The 16,476-nt window shown below is 41.8% G+C and overlaps 1 protein-coding gene across 1 annotated transcript; it reads right to left on the minus strand.

Annotated features, from left to right (window-relative positions):
- Positions 1-2,943: 2,943 nt before the first annotated feature.
- Positions 2,944-10,514, minus strand: LOC119660037. The gene is made up of 4 exons (XM_038068416.1): positions 10,129-10,514; positions 3,479-3,928; positions 3,041-3,202; positions 2,944-2,967 (listed from the first exon to the last, which is right to left on the minus strand). The coding sequence occupies exons 1-4, from the start codon at positions 10,171-10,173 to the stop codon at positions 2,944-2,946; spliced, it is 681 nt and encodes a 226-aa protein (XP_037924344.1). The 5' UTR covers positions 10,174-10,514.
- Positions 10,515-16,476: the final 5,962 nt, after the last annotated feature.

The raw sequence follows: 16,476 nt of genomic DNA on the forward strand, positions 1-16,476 counted from the left end.
TGTGCGTGAAACGTTGCGAAGGTGAATACAGGGATATTTGTTGAAACTCTCAGAGCGGATGGGATCGCATTGGAGGGCACTCCTAGGAATGATAGTGCGGCAGCCGACACTGCCGTAAATGCAGTTATGAAACTGATATCAACGACCTGCCCATGCCCAGAAGGCCGTCGAAGTAGGCGACGGAAAATGCAGAGTTTATTTATTTATTTAATGAGGCAACGCACAGAAAACAAATTCCTTATTACATATTGTCCTCAGAGGGAGAAGTAAGTGAATAGCTTAGTTTACGCTTAAAACTAGGGGAGGAAATAGACTCAAAAGACCCAAGTTGTAGGGCGTTGTAGGACCGGTATAGCCTTGGGATCGGAGAGTGGAAGTAAACCTCGAGCTCCGCGAAGGGTACTTCAAAAATGTCCGCACTACGTGTTATGAGACAATCCAGAGTTTGTAAAGAGCACATATCAACAAAGATACGGCGTAGCTATTGAGAGGGGAGATTGAGGGGAGGGGAGATTGAGGGCAGCAATATTCAAGGATATTTCTGACAAGGAAATTAAAGAGAGTTAAGGAGGGTTGAGGTAAAGTCGGAGGAGGAACGTAGGATAAAACCAAACATTTTGGAAGCCCTATTCATGACGTCAACGAAGTGGGAATTGGAACAAAGTTTGTCGTCGAATATTACACCCAGGTATTTGAAGGAGGTCAGTGAAAGGGGTTGTCCACTGAGAGAATAGGAAAAGGATGTTGGGGGGAGTTTAAGCAAATAGCGCATCCAGTGGCATTTGATGACATTCAATGTTAGCTTGTTGACCGAACACCAACAGTCTAAATTATCAAGGTTGGCCTGTAAGGGAGCACAGTCCAGTGGAGATGAAACAGGGGCAAATAATTTAAGATCGTCTGCGTAAAGCAAATACTTACATTGTTTAGGATAAGTGAGGGATCCTAAGTCCACAACCACTTGTTGTTGGATCGGACCAAATGGAGAGCAACTTACTCCCACGTCTCTTTGGTCCGCGGATCCCTCGTTTGGGGCATGACACCCAAGCATTACAGAAAATAAGGGACAAACGGTTTCGTCCAGGGCAGAGGCAACTCTTCAGACGCTGCCTCACCTCTGCCCTGATCCGGTCCAACAACAAGTGGCTGTGGACTTAGGATCCCTCACTTATCCTAAATAATTTATTTAGCTTTAGCCAGCTCAGGCTCAAACTATTGGTTTCGATTGGATATAATTCGCACCCTTGGCGTGTTTTCCTGAATACATAAAGGAGCGTTTTCCATCTGATGCCACTCACGGTCACGCTGCTCCCAGGGCAGAGGTGAGGCAGCGTCTGAAGAGTTGCCTCTGCCCTGGACGAAACCGTTTGTCCTATAATTTTTGAAATACTTACAGGTGAGGATGGAGGCAAGGTCATTAATAAAAAACAGGAAGAGCAGCGGGCCAAGAATAGAGCCTTGGGAACACCAGAGGAAGGAGAGAAGGAACGAGATGAGTAACCACGAAAAGAAACTTTGCAGGAACGGTATGAGATATAGAACGAAAACCAGGAAATGACTGCGGGAGAGAAGTCGATTAATAAGAGTTTAGAGAGGAGAATATTATGGTCAACAGTATCAAAGGCTTTGGAGAAATCAGTGCAAATAGCATGTACCTCATGTCGTGAATTAGAGCGTTTACAGGTTTGAAACCGTAGATTTATGTTTCATGAAACCATGTTGCTCTTTGATAATGAGGTGACCGAAGCGCGCGGTCAACCAGTCGTTGACATATCTTTCCAGGATTTTGAAGCAAGAGGAGATACGGGAAATGGGGCGGTAGTTCACAGCAAGAGAAGAGTCTCCGCTCTTAAGGATAAGGATGATAAGAAGTAACACAAACTCCGCCGATTTACACAAAATCTCAACCATCGGGAGTAGGCATGTACCACAATAAAAGAGAACAGATCAGCCAAGAGGAGACTTTGCAACACAATAAATAGGAGCAAAGCCCGCTGCTGGCAGGACCTAGTCGCTGTGGTCGCTGTGAACCCCTGAGGACTCGGTTACAAACTGTGTTTACTTATAGCCAAGCAGATGAAGCGCATTGTACGGAATAATGCCGGCAGCACGGAGGGGGCTGAACTTTGCCCGCTTTTTTCTGTTAAAAAGTTGGAATAAGTGGTCAGAATCCGAGACTATCCCAGCAGAGGTATACAAACTGGTGTTCCAAAATTGGCCAAACTTACTGCTCAGGGCATTCAACGATTGCCTGGAAGAGGTAATTTTCTCTTCTTGTTGGAAGGTGGCGAGACTTGCGCTGGCCAGCAAAGAGAAAGACGACCCTGAGCTGCCGTCTTTATACCGATCATTTTATATGCTTGACATTGCCTGGAAAATGCTCGAAAAGGTCATCAGAAGTAGACGATACGTGCTACCTTGACTTATTCCCATGTCAGTTCAATTTTAGAGCAGGGAGTTCCACAGCTGATGCTGTTGCATGGCAGCAGTCGTGGACGCCGTTCATCGCGTGAAGACCCACAGACGCCGAGCTTAACGAGTGGTGCTCCTCGTAACGTTCGACGCCAGAAATATTTTTTTTTGTTGGTCCACGGACCCCCCTCTTCGAGTTTAGCACTCAAGGGATCAAAATTTATGGGGTGAAGTCTTCTTACGGGTTCAAACCAGGCCAGCGGTAACTAATCAAAAATCGTCTGATACAAAACCATAAATTGCTTTCGGTTCTTAATTTTTAATTACTTCAATCCTATACCCAAAAGATGCTATACCCAAAAGTAAGGGTCTCGAGTGAATGTGGACTTCGGATTTCTCAATCCTTAAACAAAGATTATGATCTGGTTTCCGCTTAACCTACTGAGCTAATCCTTTTAAAAGAATATAATTACACTAAATAGAGAAAAGAATTCGTAATTGGATCGAATTTGACAATATTTGCTTTTATTTTTATATCAAGGATGTAAAAAATAACTGTTGAATAAAGTTGAATTGAAAATAAATTCAAAAACTGCAAAACGCATTCAAGTTAACTTCTTTTGCATACGACAAGATTCTCCTTGGGCTGTAAATGCTTCTTTTCAAAATTCGTTTCCTTGATACAACTTGGGAAATAGTTTTCCAAATATTTGAAATCCTCATCGAGTGTTTCGCCAACTTTATTTAAATTTTTCGTTACAGAGTTCAGTTGGATCTGTGTTTTCATTTCCTAAAATCAGAATAAAATACTATAAAATCTGGAAAACAGTTATGTGGGTTTCTAAATTTAAGAAAATGGACGGAATAGACAAAATATTTTGAGAAAAAGGAAAGCCTATTATATAGCCTTGATATTGTTGTAAGATCAATGGATGTATATATTTATGTTTTCTGAGGGAAGAACACAAAAAATTTTATGTTGACTCGGTCTATTCCTTCAATATTTTGATATTGTAGCAACGCTGCTGCGTTAAAATAATGTTTATTCACTTTTCATAATACTTACATATTGGTTGATGCAAGTCTTTTGCAAGTAAGAATCTGGACACCCAAGAAGAGTGTCAAGGGCACTTGTCATTGACTCCTTAAATTCGCTGCGGAGATATCGAATTTGTCTTAGAGAGGGGTAGAGCGTGTCGAAGGTAGAGTTAAGGCACAGCCTCGAACCGGCTCTTCCTTTTTGGATATCTATCAAATCATCTAAAATCTTATTGACGTGGCAGAGATACTTTCCTGGGTTCCTCATGATTCCTTCTAACATTTGCTCGGTCTTTGATTTTGCTCGCGTTGCCTGATCTTCAGCTATCTCTATTCGAAGGATTTGGTCCTGCAATAACTGGCTTATTGCTACCTTATCTACATGGCTGCTGTACATGATCAACGAAGGATATCTCGTTTTCAGAAGTGGCATATTCTCAGACACGCCTTTGGCCGCAATTGCTGCATTGGACAGAGTCTAGAGGAAAATATTTTTAGATTGTTAATTGGTTGTGGAAATGTTTCCAAAAATTATTGCTAGGTAGGCAGCCTGTACTGTAATTCATTTTTTCATAGTGAGGATAAAAAGATTGATTCTTTCAGCACTGATCTTCACAATATAAGAAATTAGTGTTGACATGATTAATTTTAGATGTCAAACCTGCATTTAAATAGAATAGGATTCCGGCTAACTGCATTAAAAGAAACTTTTCGATCCATCTTAAAACTTTTTGTTTTCCAACTTGCATCACTTTTTGTGTGTTAAAGCTGGAGAGAACGTAAAAAATTTAAATAGTCTGCTTCCAGCTTTTATAATTTTTGATATCCGTGATCGATATGGGGCTACACCGATGGTGGAAAAACTGCGAGAGAGGGGTCTTCGATGTTATGATCACGTAATTCGCGCTGACGAGAATATTGGTCTAAACATCGAAGTCGATGGTAAACGACCAAAATGCAGGCCGAAAGAACGGTGGCTTGATACGCTGGATGGAGATTTAAAAGCCTCGAGATTGCATCCAGGCATTTGATAAAATAAAATGGCGAAACCGATCACAACGAGGCGACCCCGCTTTTGAACGGGACAATGGCTGAAGAAAAAGAAGGAAGAAAATATTCGTCCTATATGTTGTACCATATATGCCTATGATTCACCTCTGTAGGGGGCATAACGAGTCAACCACACTCACCCGCCATCGTTGATAGTTTACTGAGATACGGAAATTCCCGGCAGATTACCCAATGACAGGTTGCAGATAAGTGCTGAAGAAAATTTAACGCATTTGAGCCACTTCCCATGTGCTACCGTCTATAGCAACACAGAAATAAAATTAACACAAAACTATCTCAGGTTGACGTTGCTATTGACGTAACAGCATTTCTGGGTTTTACACAAAGCAACAAAGGAAGATTTAATAATAATAAACATTGGCGCAACAATTCAATTGGATCAGGGCCTTAAAGTGTGTTAGAGCACTTCATTCAAGACCGTAACGGTACACTACAGGATTACAGTACCCTATAGGAGGCATTGTGGTCAGCATTATGCTCGGCCGAGATTATTACCCCGATTTGACTCAGGTACTCATTTACAGCTAAGTGGACTGGTATCCGACGTCAAATCACGATACAAATCCCACTGCCACCGGTAGAATTTTAACCACGACCTTCCGTACGACAGCCTTGTGCTCTAACCACTCAACTATCCGGACACTATACGCAGATTTAGCGGTGCTAATACACCGAATGACATCAAGTTCTAGCAAAACAGAAAAGACACTTTCGATATACTTATATTATCCATACATATTATCCATCGGATTGAGGACCTTTAAGTTGCTGATATTTATCTTTAGCCCGAATCAAGTCTCTTTCTAAATTAAGAGCCTTTGGCGAATGCCCATGCCCCAGTAAGACAGTAAACAGATTTGATCTGCATAGTCGACATATTTGAGGAAAAATTTCCTAGTCCATTGAACAATCCGCGTTCTCCGGACAAGTTAACATGAAGAACGTTACCGATAACAAGAAGAAATAATATCGCCGAGAAGATACTTTCTTCTTCAAACTTTGTCGCGCCCAGAAACGGGATCGGCCCATTTAGATGGGTTCCCCCATTTTGCTCTGTCAAAGGCCTTATCCAGGTTGCAGTCGCAAGGCTTTCAAAACACCAGCCAGGGTATCAAGCCATCGTTGTTTCGACCATCATTTTGCTTGTTTTCAACAATTTCGATGCTCAGATCAATCTTGGCAAATGAATTCACGTTAACGCGAATTACGTGACCATGCCATCGACGATGACTTTCACGTTTTTTTTTCCACGATCGGTGTCACCTCATATCAATCGCGGATGCCCTCATTTCGGATGTGATCATGCAATGTAACGCCATTGATTCAATGCAAAATCTTCATTTCCGTTGCCGTGAGGCCCCGTTAATTGTTTTTTGTAGCCAGCCAACACTCTGGCCCATTGAGGGCGGTAAATTTTAAATTTAAATCGCACAGCTCTGCGTAAGTCACTGTCAATGACAATGCTTATTTCATTAAGATCGGTGGACTGAACGGTGGCTTGATTCACAGTCATTTGAACAATGTCACAAATACGTTTGTTAGAAGTTTGTTCCCAAATCTTCATGATATGAGAGAGGTAATAAGAACACCCTGCTGGGCTAACTTTCTTTTCCATGCTGGAACGGTGGGGGTTCTTTGCCAGTCAGATGGTGATTCACCTTCCTCAATAACACGCTTGAAAAAGCTCTGTGCCTCAGTGTTGGGTCCCAATTCTTCGCTTCTCACAACTCAGCTGCAATGTCGTTAGATTCCGTTGCTTCCCGAAATTTCATACACGTCGAAATATCAGCAGTGCTGTTAGGAGCGAAATATTCCCTTCATCTATAAAATGCGACTTGTGGATTGGTAAGCAAAGTACTGTTTTTGTCATTAACGTAACAGAAGTGTTCGATATCCTGCGTTCGTTAGTGTCGGCTTTTGACAAGTCGATATAGATTTCTCTTGCCATCCCGAATGTTTATCATAGAGAACATTGTAAAGGGGGCCCCCGGGTAACATCGATCACTTTATTTGCTTCAAGGTTTGCATTCCTGTAAATATGACAATTAATCGTCGAGAAACTTATTGCAGAGACGCTTCTTTCCACGTACTTTTATTTGGCCGTTGCCATTCCAAAACCAAGTACCTCCGTTGATAAACGACTTCCCTGGCTTGGTGACCCCGAAGGTTGCATAGGCCGCTTTGTGGATCGTGTTCCACGATTCTTAGAGATTCATAATAGTGGGTAAGGTGGCGTACGTAAGATCATTTCTTCCTATTAATGTTCTGTATAAAGCAAAACCTTATTAAATTTGGTTTACTGTCGATCGCGCCCATTTTTCTCAAAAAACGGCTATACTGATTGACACCAAATTTTGTAGAAAAAGTGAGAGTCTCCATACATGCAAAAGGGAGGTGTAAATTTTTTTTTACCGAATATAATCATTTGAGTATCACTGCTGTTGCTTTTCTTAGTTCTAATATTTATTACAGATGGGGCGAGGGCCGAAACTGAGCATTGGTAATTTCTTTCATGGACCTATTCTAAGGACTTAGGAAACCGAAAAATTTGAAAAAAAATCACAAAGCTGCCGCCATATGGTGCCTAGTTTTCGAAACACTATAAATTTTAGTAATTGACTGCAAAACCTCCCTTAGGTATATCCAAGAATCATTAAATTTTCGCTTATATAGGTTATAAAACAAAGCACCGTTCTACCAAGTTTGGTGGAAATGGTACTATTGCTGACAAAGTTATACTAGGTTGTATTTGTCGCTTCAGTGTATATTCATTAGACTTTGAACGTCAGTATCATGCTAAATAAAAATAAATAAAATAATAATAACAGTTGGCGCAACAACCCATATTGGATCAGAGCTTTGAAGTATATGCCAGTACTTCATTGAAGACCGTAACGATACAGGGAGCAATGTGGTCAGCTTTGGGATCGCCCGAGATTATTACCCTGATTTGCCTCAGGTACTGATTCACAGCTGAGTCTATTGCTATCCGATATCCAGTCACGATAATAAATCCCTCTCCCACCACCGAGATTTGAACCGCGACCTTCCGTTAGACAGCCCACTGCTCTAACCACTTCCGTCAACCGAACACTAAAGTAAATATTCTGACATAATGGGTCCATATATATTACGTAGGTACTGATGGGACAAATTTCAATTCAGATACATTTATATAAGGACACAAAACATTTCATATTTGAAACACCTATTTTCTTGTTTCCTGACTTATTTCTCACTAAATTGCTACCATTTAATACGCGGCGGATTGCTGCATTCCTCACGATCGGTGGCTTAATTAGCAAAACCGCAATCAGGGGCCGATGTTGAGGTATGATTGTCTCACGGGAACGGGATGACCGTCAATGACGGTGATAATGCTGTCAATACAGAAGAACTCATATCAAGTTAGCCATCAATATTGTCAAGCGACTGGCCAAAAGTTTCTGCCGCTTGGCCAGTAAGTTTCCTGATGTCCGATACAGTAGCGACAGGCAAAAGAGGTTAAGCAAACATCAGATGATGGGTCCTTTCGAGCCCGATGTTAGCATCTCTCTTGTTATGCACAATCAGAAGGCAAATCCTAAATCTACATCTGACCGCGATATGGTGGATCTGATGAGGAAGCATTGAAAGTTGCGAAACTCTGCAAACATGTTGCTATGCTCACGGAGACCGAACCTCCTCATCACATCTCCGAGCAAGATGTTAGGGGAGCACACCTTGGAATTCAGATCACCCATCACATTCACAATGTTACCTTTAGGAAGCCTCTCCTCAACTGCGCGTAATTACGAATAGAAAGCGTTCGTCTTCTCTGTATCGGAAACCTTGGTTGATTTATAGCAGTGTACAAATGGAGACTGAAGGTGACCGGGGACCTTGCCGTCAAGATCATAATAGAAACCGATTTCCATATCAAAACCGACAATTGATACCGTTGCCGAGGAGCGTCCACATTTCAGAAACCAAAAATGAGTGGTTTTCGATGCCCAAGTGTCGTAGTCGTGAGGTTAACCCCGATCCGAGATGTTGTTGAAGTTCCGGTAGAAGTATAGCTTCGAAATTTCAGACGCCTGTCCGACAAGCACTTTGAGTATATTCTTAAATTCTCAAGCACTATTATCCTTCTTTGCAAATTTTATTCCTAGCAGGATACGTTAAGGTTCACTGTGAAAGAGGACAACTGATCTTCGAAATAGCGATATTTTAAAAATAGAAAAATACTCGCCAATATCGTAAAAAATAGTCTTCATAATATTTTACGCTGTTCGTTTTCGAGAAAACTCCCCTACTGACTCCTGGAATCTTTCATTCGTCGGTAAAGATATTAGAACCTTGCAACAGATCGCCTCCGTGAATTCGTCTTGCAAACACCTATATTTCGGGAGCCACTTGTTGCCTTTATCAGTGGTAATAAGTCTAAGCTGTTGCACTAATGAAGGAAACAAGTGGTTCCCGAAATATGGGTATTTGCAAGACCAATAAATTAACACTAGAGAATAGGAAAAACACGTTTTTAGTACTTCAAATTCCTCCTTTTGTTTTCCAGGTTCGAGCGAGGTCCCATGCATCTTTTCTAACAGGCTAGCTTCATCCAAACTACAATTTTTATTTTTCAATGTAGATATACATTTCGGAAGCAACTTACCCCTTGATCATAGTAGCTTTTTACTGATGAAGAAGGTAAGTTGCTCCCGAAATATATACCTGCATTGAAAAATAAAAATTGTAGTTTGGAGGAAGCTACTGGTCTATCAATTTCCCATGCATCAGTTATGAATGCACGGGAATTTTTGCAAAATGTCACGTGAGCCACTGAAGTGTCTATATTCCCGAGCCTGGTTAGGACAGAACCATGCAAGTGCGTCTCGTGTCTCATCGACAGCGGGAGTGGAACTTCAGTATTTGCGGGCGAACTATCACTGTCAGTTTCGCCAACATTTTTGGTTTTTGGGATTGTTCTTGCCTCCTAGGTCGACTACGGCCAACTAGTAAGATCTTTTGACTAGCGTCTATTCTCCAGGTCATTACGTCGGAAGCGGGGGCAAACTGTAACAAAGTACTCTGCACCTTACAAATGTGGTATCGTGTGAGTATGAATTAGTCGTACTTCCCATGATGAACTGAAACTTATTCCTCAAACACTTGCGCTGTGATCACTAACTAATGCGATTTATTTCTATAGATCAGATTCATTACCGCAAGCATGTGTATTTATTTAATCGAATAAAACCCAAGATTAGGTGCGAGTCTAAAAATTAAGTTCATAGACTCGTACCTACATCCTAGGAAACCTAGAAAAAATAATCAAATGATGTCAAATATCAATAAAACACTTTCAAACTTCACTTTCAAACCTCATTCCCGCCACTTTGCACCGTCACTACAACCACATTGATACTTAAGGAACACATAAGGCAGTTACAGGAAATTGAACTAATTAGAGAATACTATCTTCCTCCACTATCAATTGAATATTATAAATTTTTATTCGAGCAGAAAAGTGGAGGTTAATAAATTCATTAACATAGCAAAGTAAGTACATCACAATGTGCTAACAACTGAACCAATAAACCCATTTTAATGAATAAATTCAAAACTCACATCGAGAACGCCGAAACTGATTAAGACCAGAATATAAAGCTTCATGATTTGTATCCAGCGATGTAAGATACTAATATTTCCTGTATTTCGCTGCTTAGATTTTAGCTTTCACACTCATTTTTGCTGAGGGAAATAAACGGAAACATTAAATCTACCGTGGGAAATAAAAACTCAATGTTTATTTTTAGTTTAATAATATCAACTACAGATTTTAAAGGTGGGAAAAATGAATTTGAACATAAATATCTGTAGATATTTCACACCCGCACACAGTATCTGGACGGCAAAAATTAAATGAAATTAATTAAAACGCTTTTCACTCCGAATCGAATTAATAGTTGACCGCAAAACATTTATTTCTATTCAGCGTTGATATATTGTTATGTAAACTCCGATAGTTGTCGCAACTTTCTAGTATCGTGTATTGTTTTCATGGATACGTATCTGTGGATAGAATAAAAACTCGTCTCATTTTCAAATTCATATAATTATTATCAACTATCGCCCTGAGATATATATATCCCAATCAGGTTTCCCGTTCTAAGCAAATGCAGCCCTTCCTCCGGTTACTTTCATAAAACCCATATAACTCAGAAAACATGACTTGCCAAAAAAACCTAGCCTGTCACAGGGATTCACCCACGATCTCTCCCACAGAACACCACAATCAGATACTGGCACTATAAATAACCAGAAGTTTCCACCGTGAATCTGCGCAGCAGCTGTTGCTAATTTTTTTAAAATGAGGACACTAATACGCCTTCTGAACATTACCTTCCAAATGACAAAACCATCACGAAGAGCTTAAGGCTCCAAAGCCCAACACGCCTCCCACACCTAAAGCTACATACATTAAATAAGCTCCACACGACCCCGGCACCATCTCCTCCCAGCGAACGCTCCAGCCTTATAAATGTATGAAAATAAGCCACTCCCGCCGTCACATTACTTAGGTATCTGTAATAAAATGGCACAATCTAATCTCCACATGTTCAATTAGCCTAACGACCCTTGCTTTATAACCCTTTCGTTTTTATATTGTGTGTGTGTGTGTTTGAGGTGGGGGAGAGGCAAAGCCTCTGAGCACTCAGACCTTAGTGGTCCATTGTACTCGATTTCCCCGTCTAACGGAATATCCCGGATTCGTTTATGAATCGCAGAATTCCCGTTAGTATATGTGATGCTATCTGCTGCAGTTGGAGTACATCAGCACCAAAAATCTGATGTATGGTGCGTCCGTAAGCGGGGCACTCACATAGAAAATGTTCCATGGTATGGTATCCGAGATTTCATTTCCATCTACACCACAATGACCAGGTACCCAGAGTAAATCCACCGTATTGAATCTGGAAACAGAGTTCAATCGATTTCTACATTCCTGAACGATTTTTGAAGTGACCAAAGGACTACTCAACGCCCTCAATGCAGCTTGGCTATCGCTACAGATTACGATGCGCCTGCCCTTCAACCGCTCGTCAATCATCCAGGTTGCAGCCTTCAGGATCGCATACACTTCAGCCTGAAAGACCGCTGTGTATTTTCCCAAAGGAAAAGCCCACTTCTCCTTTTTATTCGAGAGGTAGACTCGTGCTCCAGAACCGTTTTCTGTCTTTGAGCCATCGGTGTAGAAGACGTCAGTATATCCTGACACGCATTCTTCTGGTTCGTCCCAGTTTTCTCTCAGTTTTAAGATCGTATCGTATTTAACATCGTATCTTCTACCAAACAGATGTATGTGGATATGGTTCTCCCAATGACTCTTCCAATGCTCTGTGCCCTCCACGTCCATTGTTTTCCCATAGATCTAATCGAATTAGTTTATGAGCCGCTCTCATTGCAGTGCTCTGAATAAACAAATCCAAGGGTTGCAAATTATAATAATGCATTCAGAGCTGCGCCGGGTGTGGTGCTCATGGCACCGGTGATACTCAGACACACAGTTCTTTGCAGTCTGGCTAGTTTACAGCGAAGACTCTTCTGCTTCACCTTAACCCACCACACTACGGATACATAAACGAACATCGGACTAATGATAGCAATATATATCCACATTACTACCTGACGCCGAAGTCGCCATGTCGAGGCAAAGGTCCGCCTGCAGAGCTCATAAGCTGTGAGAGCTCATGTCATCTTTACCTCTACATGTTTGTTCCAAAGAAGCTTCTTGTCTAGAATTGAAAGGTTGTACCCTTCATCTCTGGAAGGCAAAGCCCACTCAGTTTCCTCCTTTTTGTAAATAATACCATTGTGGTTTTATTTGGATTTACTGAAAGTCCATGCCTGAGACACCAACTGTCAATCAAATCAACGGCGCGTTGTGACACCATTCCGATATCTCGACCAACAACCAGTACAGCCACGTTATCCGCATAAGCTTGAACGTGTGTTGACAGATTTTGTAGTTCGCATAGCAGTGAGTTGATCAACATACTCCACAGAAGTGGCCATAGCACACCTCCTTGAGAGCAACCTTTCGTTGCTTCCATTATTAAGTAGCGATCAACACCCACTTTAGCACACAACAATCTCTGCGTTAGCGTAGCGTGGATCCACTTAGAGTTTCGTCAACACCATGCTCTCTGGCGGCATCACAGAGCTTTTGGAAGGGCGCACAGTCAAAAGCCCCTTTAATGTCTACCCGCGTATTCACCCTTCAGAGTTGCATCCTGTATCTTTGAAACCAAAGAATGAAGAGCAGACTCACAGGACTTTCCACGTTGGTAAGCAGGTTGGTTTCGATTTAGGGCATGCGACTTTAGCACCTGCTCGCGAATGTGACACTCAACTAGTCTCTCCAGACATTTCAGCGACAATAATGTTAGGCTGATTTAGCAGCTCTCGCTTTTTCATTGGTAACAACCGCTCTCGCAGTGTCCCAATTCCCGTTGCAACACCTCCGTATTGAAGGGTTTGCAGAATCCGCCAGTTCTCTTCTTCCCACTTCTGAGACCTGTTCTCCCGGGTGGTGTACTTCCAAGAGAGTCTGTATAAACTCAACTCTGGAGTTCCTGAAACTACCATCCGGTTTTCTAAGAGAGTTCAACTTGGCCCACTCATCCTTATGAAGGACTCTGCACAACTTGGAAGTCTCCCTTTCACCTCTTATATTTACGCTGTGACTTCCGGAAGTTTAGTCAGTCTTCGTTTTTATTGCTTTTGCAAGCACGATTTAGAAGTCATCTGGTTGATTTCCTGAGCCTCTGCAGTTCTCGGTTCCACCATGGAAGTGGTAAAACGACTTTGACGTCGGGAAATAGGAGAAGCCTCTTCAAAGCACTCTAAAAGTATTCGATTCAGAGTTTTGAATTGATCTTCTATCGCCAAAGGAGTCCTTAGTCGCCTAGGGAGCTTCACTTTGTCGCCAAGAAGTTCGATGAACTTTGTCTAATCCGTTTTCTTAGGATTCCGTCTTTGTATTACGGGCTGTTCATCTGCAATAGTTAGACTAAATTCTAAGTAACGGTGATCTGAGAGTGAGACTTCATCTAGTACTTGCCAGTTTCTAATCAACTCTAACAATTTTGAAGTGCAGATTGTTAGGTCAATTACTTCACTTCTTTTTGGTCCCACGAACGTAGGGGCGCACTCTACTTTCGAGGTCATCAAACCAGTTGAATTGATAAAATCAAACCGCTTCTCTCCTCTGGTATTGCATTTGCTACTGCCCCAACAAATATGCTGAGCGTTCGCATCACAGCCTATTAACCAGTTTTTCTATTACTCCATTCTTTCATGAAAGCTTTATCTGCCCTACAATTCAACACCACTGCAAAAGGTTGCCTGGAATGTGGAAACAATTTTGCGTTGCTTACATCTGACGCCACAAGGAGTACCCTTTGGACCACCTTCGTCTCGCTCTAAAACCATATTATTTTGCTGAGAAATCTACAGCAGAACATATTGCGTCACACAGTCTTGCCTTTTGGTTGAGGTTCTTAAGCAATTTTTTCACTATATCCAACAGCTGAGTGGACTATTCACCGGTGTTTTAGGGTCACCTTTGCCTTTGCTCATCAGCACGAGTTTCGCAACCTTCTAACGGAAGCAAAAAAAAAACCGCAGTTAAACCGGCGTTCAACCCGCTGAGTTACGAGTTTTGTTTACTATTGCATGTAAGTGTCACCACTTCCCTCGGAATACCATCTGTTCTCGATTCTTTTGTGTCCTTCGTGGGCTTTACAGCGAAAACTGAACTTTCTTGAGTAATCCTCCTGTCATCGACAACGCCAGCTTGGATGCGATGAACAGGAAACATTATCTGCAATATTTCTTCCATCTTCACTGGTTCCGTAGAACAGGACAACAATCAACAATTAATAATCGTATTGCCGAAGCCCCATATATGTTTGCTACTCCTTGCTTGTTGGGGTATACTGCATCAACATACACGTCATCGTATCTGGTCCATTGACGTCCCGAACCCCTTCTCTACTGTCCTGCGTCTAGTGTTCTTAAGGCGGCCGACTTGTCGGGCTATCTAATGTGTAGCCTACCTATTTAATGTGTAGCCTACCGATACCCACTTCCGCCTTTCGACTATATCGCCCACGGGTAGGCCTGTGCACCGACCAAGTACTTTGTTGAAAATAGTATCAGGCCAGAGTACTCTGATGGTACGTTGCAGAAAATGTTCATTATGGTTTGCAGTGGCAGCGAAGGTCACTTTCTGTGTGGTAGTCTCATATAGTAACGCAGAAAGAACATTAGCATGAACAGTATCAACTTGATGTTGGTGTTGGGATAACAGCATTTCCAGATTTTAGGCAAGGCAACAAAAGGGGGTGACATCCAGTTCGGTGCAATCGTAGGAAAAAGCCACTCTTCCGCACAAATTGTCTTCGATACTCTGCCCATTAATGCAGATAGGAACGGTACGGTGAGCAGGTCGATTGAGAACTTAAGTTTCGTTGGTGCTTATCTTCACGCCGACACTGCTTGTCTCACTTTCGAAATCCGCAGCCATTTAGCCAAGCTCCATGACCCGTTGAGAAAACAAACAGATGTCAAGAGCGCAGTCGAGGTTTTTGATGAAAGATGGCATAGTCCATTGAGCTCCTCCACGTTCTCCGAAAAAGGTAGTATTAAAAATGTTACCAATAACAATAGGAAATAATATCGTTGAGAAGATGTCACCCTGATGGATTTCACTTTGGACCTAAACTTCCTCTGAGATTTTACCTTGGTGCAGCACATGACATTTTGCATCGACATATATCGCTGTGATAATAGCTATAGGTTTCTCTGGAATATCTCTCCTGCATAGAGAACGCTTTGCTTTATTTGCAGATATGCATGTTTCCTCAGTACTTGGATTCGAATCGACCTTAAATTATTTGCTTCTGTTTCAACGAAACTGGACTGCGCTTTCCTAAAATCTAATTTAGATGTTCCGGTACCCTAAAGATCGGTCAGTACTCCTATACATCAACAGAGCCACTCAATGTGGCAGTAGTTCAAATCCACCCCAATATCCTTCTCCTACTCTCTGAGGTTTCTTCTAGACCTGAGTGTAATCTTCAACGACAATCTTTGTTTTAATTTCAATTGCGTTGATATGATCAGTAGTGTTTCCAAAATGTTTGCTTTTATCTTGCGTTTCCCTTCCGACTTTATCTCAATCGAGCCTTTTTTAACATTTTTCAACAGCCCCTTACAGAAACATCTTTGAATATTGCTCCGTAATTTGGTCTCCTTTCCATAATTGTGGCTGCCTTCTAGCTATATAAATGCGTTATACTTCCAGCTCCGCAATATCAATTCCCATTATGTACAACAACACCGAGCTTTCCTTGATATGTGTGCTCTGTTCGAGCTCTGTAATTGCCTGATGGACAAGTCTCCCGGTCCTCGGAGATTATCTTCAACGTTCCGGCTCCTGTCATACTTAACAGTTTTTGGTCTAGTTTAATTCCAAAATCTTTGACCTCTGTTACTCGTTTCACCTCCATATCATGTAATGTAATGACTCTTAGGTGATCAAGTTTGTGCTTCCTAGTGAAAGGTACTATATTGGCCTTGGCTGGATTTATGGGCAGCCCCGCCTTCCTTCACCAGGTACCTGCTTGTACTTCTATTTGTCTACTAACTAACATTTTTATCATCGAGAAAGCCAGGGTGATTCCGACTTCCTTGCGGGTTAGGGTATCTCGTACCTCTGTACGATGTGTTGTCGAACGATCCTTCCATGTTGAAAAAAGAACAGTACTACCTTCTTTGTTTCTAAGGCATCCCGTAATACATGCTTCAGTTGATACAAGGCAGTTTCGGTTGACGACGGGAAATGAATTCTAAGAAGTAGATGTATCTTCCTTCTTCAGATAGACAGGAGATATTGCCTTGCCTTTGGCA

This window comes from Hermetia illucens, chromosome 6 (genome assembly GCF_905115235.1).
Source record: "Hermetia illucens chromosome 6, iHerIll2.2.curated.20191125, whole genome shotgun sequence".
In the NCBI taxonomy this organism is placed as follows: domain Eukaryota; kingdom Metazoa; phylum Arthropoda; class Insecta; order Diptera; family Stratiomyidae; genus Hermetia; species Hermetia illucens.

What these genes read in the sequence shown, in the direction of transcription:
- LOC119660037 (XM_038068416.1), bottom strand. Translation starts at nt 10,173, where the DNA reads ATGAAGCTTTATATTCTGGTCTTAATCAGTTTCGGCGTTCTCGAT. An exon ending in AGACTTGCATCAACCAATAT is followed by an intron (nt 3,203 to 3,478) that starts GTAAGTATTATG and finishes TTCTGATTTTAG; the next exon opens with GAAATGAAAACACAGATCCA. An exon ending in AGCCCAAGGAGAATCTTGTC is followed by an intron (nt 2,968 to 3,040) that starts GTATGCAAAAGA and finishes TTTATTCAACAG; the next exon opens with TTATTTTTTACATCCTTGAT.